General features: G+C 29.2%; 1 protein-coding gene across 1 annotated transcript; it reads right to left on the bottom strand.

Annotated features, from left to right (window-relative positions):
• Positions 1-265: 265 nt before the first annotated feature.
• Positions 266-5,195, bottom strand: LOC114740259 (fatty acyl-CoA reductase 3-like). Its single transcript, XM_028928377.1, has 5 exons — positions 5,098-5,195; positions 2,771-2,874; positions 2,466-2,668; positions 1,311-1,411; positions 266-378 (listed from the first exon to the last, which is right to left on the bottom strand). The coding sequence occupies exons 1-5, from the start codon at positions 5,174-5,176 to the stop codon at positions 266-268; spliced, it is 600 nt and encodes a 199-aa protein (XP_028784210.1). The 5' UTR covers positions 5,177-5,195.
• Positions 5,196-9,646: the final 4,451 nt, after the last annotated feature.

Here is a 9,646-nt window from a genome sequence, read left to right as displayed (position 1 = left end):
TTATAAGTTGATAGAATCATCTCTCCCGTTGCCTTTGTGAATACGTAAGTGTTTGGCCATCCATAAAAGTTTGCTCTGTTACGTATTTATCAAATATGAATGATTATCATCATCATGAATATTTATTTTTATTAGACATAATTAATAACACATCATAATCAATTAGGAGCAGAATGAAACCTCTCAATTCCATAATCTCTCATTGCAGAAGTCAAGGCCTTTCCACCACCATTATCTACTTCAAGCTCATTCATTCTTTTCTCCATCATTTATTTTCTGATTCAATATCTAATTTTGAGTTCCCTTTTATTGTCTGACCCATCTTTAATGGTTCTTCTTTAATCACTTTCTCATTATAAGCTTCGCCGCACACATATGCTGAAAGATTTATATTACATAAGTTGGTTATATATATATATATATGAAAAAGATTAAAGATAACAAAAAATAGGCAAAATTATATATTTAGTTCTCTAACTTGATGCAAAGTTTCAGTTTTGTCACTTAATTTTATAAGGGGTAAAATAGCTCTAAGTATCCCGAACTTATTATTTCTCGTGTGGACCCAGCTCCTTAATCTTTTGGGTTAAGGTCTAAATTTGCTCTAAAAGTTTTTATTTAGAGTGCTGGGCACTATAATATTTTTTAGTTCAATGTTTTTCTGAAAGTTTAAAATCATAACAATTTTGCCCCCTACGGTTAAAAATGGTTAATGACCAATGTTACTTTTTTAATTTTAGGGGCTCAAACTATTATAATTTTGAATTTCTAGGGTAATATTGAACCCAAATAAATTTTTTGGTGCCTAGAATTTCTAAGTGAAAACTTTTAAGATAAATTTGCACCTTAATCCCAATCTTTTTAGTGAAGCAATTTCACCATCATCATCTAGATTTGGTGCAATCTCACCCTTTCTTTCTTTATTTAAAATTATCAATTTTCTTTTATTCATCTTAACAGTTGAAATTAACAATTTTAGTCCCTTTCATCAAATTATTAACAACTTTTATACAAAGTAACCAAATTATATCACATCTAAAAACTATGAAAATAGGTGAAATTGCACCATTAAAAGGATTAAAGTGTTAGGTGCATTTGAATGCATTTTTACCCTTTTATTTATTTCTTTTTTCAATCTTTGAATCTTAACGGTGTTAGTCTCAAATTATTATATATTATGTCAATCATTAATACTTTTGAAAATTAAGCTTAATATATAAGCATTTAAGAATGTTTTGTTAACATTTAAAATTTGAAATATTTCCTTCCAATTGGATCAGAGGGAGAGGAGGCTAAGAGAGTCTACATACCTGTGGACACATGGAGAAGAGCTTGTAAATTAGGACAGCCCTGTGCAAAGTTTAAAACATGTAAAGCACCCATTGTGTTGATTTTCATTGCAACATGAAATCTGTATTATATTAATTAGACATTTTAAATATTTGGCAAATCATTCTAAGCAAACTGATAAAGTCCATATCTTATAGTTATATAGGTAGAGATTTTAGATTATATTTGATTGCATTAATTAATATTTTAGATCTATTTAATTAATTGTTATTATATAATTTCCCTCTACACACAATTATACGGTAAAGGGAATTTTTCTAAAAAAGTTATGTGTGTGCTTTTTATTTTGTAGAAAAATAATAGAAGAAAGGAAAGGAAAAAATATTTCGGAAAAATAATTAATTAAAAAAGCAATAGAAGAACGCGCGACCTTGTGAAAGATAAAGAATATTAATTATAAATGGTCCAATTAAACGAGGCGTCGAATCACTATTAAGTACTCATATTCTTCCGGTCCTAAATATAAAACCCATTTCGTAATACAAAATTATAGTACAATTTGCACTACAAAATGGGTCTTTTATTTAGGATCGGAGAATATATTATCCAAGATAGTTGAAACCTGTAAAAGCTTGTATCATTATTTAATTAGTTATTTGGGTAGACAAGTAATTAAAAAAACGAAATTATTAGAATACCCACTAGAAAGAGTTGTTACTGTACCACTCTGATCCTTATTATGAGTTACTTAACTCATTTTCACATACTAATAATTGTATTAAATTAATGCAATTTTTCAAATTTGAGCCTATTAGATTTTCTCTTTCTGCACTTACAAATCATCATTCTCACCTGTCTCGCCTCTTTTTCATTTTCCAGTGAAAATTGAATCGGGATAAAATTAAAAAAAAATATCATTAATAACCTTACAAATAATTTATATTTGGAATTAAACTTTTTTGCTATAAGTGACTTATAATAGGGATGGGAATGGTGATTGCTTAATGATAACTTAGAAGATACAAATTAGAAATCATACCTATAAATCCTGCATTGCTTCAAGTGATTGTGTTCTCACCAAACCCACAAACCTAAATTCAAACTAACTTTATATTAAGGACTGGAGGAAGTGTCAATTTGGTGATCTTTCACAATTATTATCTTTCGTTGCTTACCTTTCATCAAACCTAGTAGTCGCAGCTGAACTCACTATGAAATCTATTTCTTCCTTAATTTTCCTTCCAATATTTCCATCATTAAGTCCCAAGTTCACAAGTGAGACATCACCAACAATGGCTTCCACCTTCTCTGACATGAAAGAATCAAAATCTGCACCCATCCTATCTCGAAGAACCGTGAACAAGTCCTTTCCCGTAATCTAGCCATATATATACAAAGACGGAAAAAAGCAAAGCATGTAATTAATTAGATATGTGTGTAATTTATAAAATGTTAAGAGTTAAGGAATTTATTTATGTACGTCATGGTGCAAACGCTGGGTAGCTGCATCAGAGTCAGAAGCTCTTAGAAGAAGATACAATTTCTTCAAACCAGGCTGAGTCCTTAATAACTTTTCCATAAAAACTGCAAAAGGAAATTAGGCGTTTTAATCAACAAAAGAAAGATATTGTTAGTGAATAATTCATTTTGCTGTTCAATTCTGACATTGTTACAAACGCCTCACAAAGTTTGCTAATTCATTTCGGAATTCCTGCGTGTACACATAGTAAGTGCTTGATGACAAGGTACAAATGGATAATATTAGTTTTATTTTTTCAAAACCATTTGGTATGTGTGTAATTTCCATTAATATACAACATAATTGAGTAGAGTAGAAATTAAGCCGCACTTTTTACAACCACTAATATTGCAATTTATTTCGGCCTTCCTGCGTACCCATAACCCACTTTAGTTTTATTCGAAAACAAAGAAAAACCTTTTGAAATATTAGTGAATAAAAAATTGTAGGAATTTTTTAACATTATTTTCTGTTTTCATGTTCTTAAAACAATTCTGTGGAGTAAACTTTTAAGATCAAATTTTGAAAATAAAATAACAACAAATATGTTTGAATCATTTTTTTTTTTGGACAAATGAATCATTAGTTTGGAAACCATACACAAACCAGTGAAATGAAGAAGGATGAAAGAATTATTTTCTATATTTAATTAATTTCCCTTGATAAAAGCATAATGTTTCTCTGCGTATTCTCTAATTTTGTAGAAGAAAATGTTACAAAATATGAAAAAGATGCTCTGTTTTTTTTAATAATAACTTTAATTTTTTTTTTTCAAAATGAAAAACCGTTCTCAAGAAATCACACAAGTCCTTATTTTATTCTTGGTCTATTATTGTTATACATTGCATGAAGGGCCAGAAAGATCTGAACAAAGAGTTGGTCTAACTGTATAAGACCCCACTATATCCCTTTGGATCTTAAGTTTGAGTCCCAAAAGAGACAACTTTGTAGAGAGAAGAAGCCACAATCCCCAAACTGAATTAATCTGTTGCTCAAATTAAAAGAACGTGTCCACCTCCAATTACAAAAACAACAAGCTGCCTTATCCCACAACGTGGGAGTGGTTATATGGATCCATGACACTATCGTACTGTGTCAACAGCAAAATTTCTGAATAGATTGATATGAATTTATCAGGGAGAATGACAGAAAAATACTTAGGGTGTGTTTGAATTGGCAGTATCAAAACTGACTTTTACTCTAATTGACTTTTGTAAACTAAAGTTAAAATAAAAATCAGTTAGTATAATGTGATTTATGTTTGGATTGGTGCTTATAAAAAGTCAGTTAAAAAAGATAAATCTTGTTTGGATGATAAATAGAAAAGTGAGTTTAGTTGCAAAATAACTGAAACGGATATGAACTTTATTAAATAATAGTATTTGATATTATATGTTTTTAATATGATAATAGTTAAAAAAAATATCTAAAGTTATTATAATAAAATAACATAGTTTTTTTGTGAAATTATAAAATAAAAATATTTGTTACTGAGAAAATTTGAAAACACATTGTAGATAAGTAAATATATATAATGGACAAACATGAATAGAGATTAAAATTTATTTGGTCTCTAATTAAAGTAAATGAAATCACATAATTAATTGTAATAGGTGAAGGGAGAAGAGTGAGGGAAAAAGTGAAGGGCAGATCTGGGTAGGTATGCTTTGAACGAGCATTAATGCAAGCCTAATGGTAAATTGCCTTACTAAACGCCCTAGAAGCAACTCTCCTCAGTGTTGAAATGCATCATCATTTTAGTTAAAAGTTAGTTGGGCTTTTAGCCCCACCCAAACACAGAAAAAAACCACACAAACCCCAAATTGACATTTCACAGATTCCTATGCACTTTTTGAGATCCAAACAAAGATCTAAACGAGTCCTTATTAAATTCTAAAATAATAAATAGGTGATTTTGACAGATTTTGACTTGTCAAAATCATTATAAGAGCAGTTAAAACTATCACAAGAGTAGTCAATATTATCTATTTGTCTTTTTTAAATTCAACCAGAATTTTTTAGTCATTCTCCCAATTTATTATTATGCCACGCAGGTTGGAAAAGAAGAGGTGGGTCATTGATATATTATAGACGAGAAAAAAACAGTAGGTAGCAAAAACATCATGGGTAATGAATATACATACGTACGTACGTACATATCTATGAGTGTGTGTGTATATGTATATGCATATAACAAACAACTCTATTGAAGAGATTGATTAATTTGTGAAAAATTTCCTTAACAACATTCTTGTTCTTTTGTTAGGGATGGAATAAAGATGATGTAACTTTTGCTAAGAAGCCCGTAGCACCCGTCACTGAAGTTGTCTTTCCCTTGAGGAACTGTTGTGCACTTTCCAGCTCCATTTTAAAGCTAGAAAGTTCTATTTCTTACTATATTGGGAGAAGCTAAGAAATTAAGTATGATACCTAATTCTAGAGATGGAAGAAGCTGCGGACTATTTATAGCTGGTGTATCTACCCTCACCACTGGACTCGCTGGCGTGACAGGTGGTTCGATTGTATTTAATATGATGATGTTTCCATTGAATGAATCATATAATCATTTTGAAAAAAATCGGTTAAAATTAGCCAATGGATATAATTTTTTCTTAAAAGTTATTATCAACACATTCCAAAACTATCTTAATTAAATGACTACCTTGTATGTCTTAAATGTCAATTTTCCCCCAAAATTACCAATATTCAATGAAAGGCATTACATTGGTATACTTCCTCTATTTGCAAGACATCAGTTTCTTTTGTTTGCCTCATTAATTTATTTTTCCCAAACTACTCTTATTTATTACACAAATTTTTTTTTGAAATAAAATACTAAATAGAATTAATGGGAGGGTAAGTTTTTAGCATATTGATTGCAAATAACTAAAAGGGTTATTATTGTATCAACTAGGAATAGTACTGCTTTATATTAAAGGAATCTTATCTATTCCCTCCATCCTAAATATAAAGTATATTTATTTGAAATTTTTGGTTTATATTAAATAAATACTAGAAGCTTTTTAATTTGGGAGTTATGGGGCACAATGTCATTCAATATGAAATAAAATGTGAAAAATTTCTTTTCTTAGATGTCATACACATCCATGCAAAATTATAATATTCATAACAATTTTTAGTTAATGTCTATAGATAAATATTGTGCCTTATTAAAATCACATTAGGAAAATTTTAATGAGACAAAAATCTAATAAAAAAAATATGCAAGACACATTAACGTTGCCTTTCCTTAAAAAGCTTACCAAGAAATTAAACCTAGTGGAACAAAACCTTCCTTGAGAAAATTAGAGAAGAGTCCAAAATATTGCCTCTAATTCTATTTATAAGTTTCAAATTTAGAAAGCAGAGTTATCTATTTTATAAGTTTCAACTTGACTTTGTCTTAGCATTTAATACATTTTTTCCATTTTCCCTTAATTATTTATTTTCTTTTTTCCAACACATTCTTTTTTTTAATCTTTTTTCTCATTTATTACAAGGGCATATTTGAAAATAAAAATACTCCTCCATCCCTTATTATAAGATCTACTTTTTTAAATTGGTTTGTCCCTATTTATAAAATCTTTTTTGAGTTTATCTAAACAATAAATATATTTTTACTTACTTTATCCTTAATTAACATACTCTCTCTCATTATTTTTTTTCATACATTCTCTCCAATTTTTTTCTTACTTAGACCTACCCACTTATAAATAAGGGTTTTTTTTTTTAAAAAAAAAGTACATTTTCAACATACTTATTATTTTTAACTAATTTTAACAATTTTTTTAAATAACATAACATAGTTAAGTGAATTTTATAATAAGGGACAAAGGGAGTATATTTCTAACCTACTTATTACTTTTAACTAATTTTAATTAATAATTTGTTATCTATAAATTAGTTATTTGAAACTTATAATAAGAATTGGAGGGAGTATTTTTTAGGGAAAATCACTAACAGGTCCCACAGAAGGCAATTTATTACTCTGAGGTCCCACGAAATGTCAAAATCACTGACAGGTCCCAAGGGACCTCAGAGTAATATTTTCGTTTTGTAAAATGACATTACTGCCCCTCATATTTCAGATTCACATTTGCTCTGTCATTACGATTTACAACCTCAGCAGCGACTATTAACAACCTAATGAGAGGGCGTTAACAACCCTAGCAGTATCCGTTAACAACTTACTTTATAGAATTATATAACCTCTACATAAAAGTAAATTATAACCAAATAATATAATACAACAACTTCAACACTAAAATGGGAAGCTTTTTGATATCATTAAGAATTTTAACTAGATCCAATAGGATTATAGTAATATTTTAATGTGAATATCCATTTACAATCTCAACAGCGATTATTAACAACCGAATGAGAGGGCATTAACAACCTAAGCAGTAGCCGTTAACAACTTACTTTATAGAATTATATAACCTCTGCATAAGAGTAAATTATAACCAAATAGTATAATACAACAACTTTAACACTAAAATGGGAAGCTTTTTGATATCATTAAGAATTTTAACTAAATCCAATAGGATTATAGTAATATTTTAATACGAATATCCATTTACAACCTCAATAGCGACTATTAACAACCGAATGAGAAGGCATTAACAACCTAAGCAGTATCCGTTAACAACTTACTTTATAGAATTATATAACCTCCGCGTAAGAGTAAATTATAACCAAATAGTATAATACAACAACTTTAACGTTAAAATGGGAAGCTTTTTGATATCATTAAGAATTTTAACCAAACCCAATAGGATTATAGCAACATTTTAATGCGAACATCCATTTACAACCTCAACAGTAAGTATTAATAACCTAAGGAGAATTGTTAACAACCTTAGCAGTGTCTGTTAACAACTAACTTTATCGGATAATATAACTTCTAACTATAACTAACTAAACTATAACTAAATAGTCTTAAAGTTAATCTTATATAGTTGTTAGAGGTTATATTATCCTATAAAGTTAATTATTAATAGATACTGCCTAGATTGTCAACAGCTCTCTTTGGGTTATTAATACCCACCATTGAGGTTGTAAATGGATCTTCGCATTAAAATGTTGCTATAATCCTATTGGGTTTAGTTAAAATTCTTAATGATATCAAAAAACTTCCCATTTTAGTATTAAAGTTGTTGTATTATACTATTTGGTTATAATTTACTCTTATGCGGAGGTTATATAATTCTATAAAGTAAGTTATTAACGGCTACTGCTTAGGTTGTTAATGCCCTCTCATTCGGTTGTTAATAATCGCTGTTGAGATTGTAAATGGATATTCGCATTAAAATATTACTATAATCCTATTGGATCTAGTTAAAATTCTTAATGATATCAAAAAGCTTCCCATTTTAGTGTTAAAGTTGTTGTATTATATTATTTGGTTATAATTTACTCTTATGTAGAGGTTATATAATTCTATAAAGTAAGTTGTTAACGGATACTGCTAGGGTTGTTAACGCCCTCTCATTAGGTTGTTAATAGTCGCTGCTGAGGTTGTAAATCGTAATGACAGAGCAAATGTGAATCTGGAATATGATGGGCAGTAATGTCATTTTACAAAACGAAAATATTACTCTGAGGTCCCTTGGGACCTGTCAGTGATTTTGACATTTCGTGGGACCTCAGAGTAATAAATTGCCTTCTGTGGGACCTGTTAGTGATTTTCCCTATTTTTTACTCTCCCTTGCCATGTGTTTAGACGGGATAGTTTAATCTACACCTGAGCAGTTGTAGATTAAATGACTGTACGACTTTCTGGCTTAGCCAGAGAAAAGTTGGACAGCGACCTATTTTAAATTGAACTAATTAATTTGTTAATGAGAAATTAATTGGTTGAACTATAGGACTCGTTATTTTTATATGTCCCATGCCTCCTTAATTCATTATCAGTCAGTTCAAATTATATATACTCTCCCCTTACTTTCTTATATGGGACAAATATAATTATTTCTGTTAATATCAAAGAAAATGTGTTAATTTAGTTCTAAGTACCATACTATAGAAAAAGGGCATACTTGATAATCATTTTGTCCTTAACTATTATACAGTTAACGATCCTTGAATGTTCTCAAGCATCATTTGAACTTCTAACCTATGCTTAAACGATTTTTAACTGTAACCTAGTGTTTAGATGTCCACTTCACATGTATGGTTGAATTTTGGATTATGTAAGTGTGATTATATTATTGTATAGTTGGATCGGTTGATGTATTGAGTATTTTGATTTGATTAATATTAATTTTAGTTTAAGTCTTTGACTGTTGAGTTATCTTACTGTTGTGTGATGATTCTATTTTCAGACTTGCTTTGAAATTAATGTTGATGTGATCTTTCATGGTTGAGCTTGTTGGTATTGAGTTGTTGAGTTTGTCTTCACTTAATCAATTCTATTAATTGGACTCACCAACAACTCATTTAATTGAATCTAATCACACAATTTGTATTAATGCCTAAGTTCTGTAATTAGATTATATACCAGAATATATGTTAATGTATATATGAGATTAAATCTTCCAATATTGAGTGTCCTTGCAAAATGAACTAACTGACTCTATTGGTGAATTTGGTTTCATATGTACACTTATTTAATTTGCAACTTTACACCATATTCATATTCTAAAGTACTGATACTTCAAAAAAGTAAACGTACCTGTATATGTATAAGAACTCAATCCACTTTGTCTCCATTATATATTTTTTTTGGGCCTCAAGTAATCCTATGGTGATTGCACATGTTAAGGAGTCCCCATCAATGAGTAGTTCCAATGCATATTATTAATAATGGTATTTTAGAAAACACAACATTCGTTTATT

The sequence above is a fragment of the Neltuma alba genome, unplaced genomic scaffold, assembly GCF_004799145.2.
Source record: "Neltuma alba isolate B1F8T4 unplaced genomic scaffold, ASM479914v2 tig00003084_pilon, whole genome shotgun sequence".
NCBI lineage: Eukaryota > Viridiplantae > Streptophyta > Magnoliopsida > Fabales > Fabaceae > Neltuma > Neltuma alba.
The sequence above is the reverse complement of the archived record's forward strand: the minus strand, read 5'-3'. Positions and strand labels throughout refer to the sequence as shown.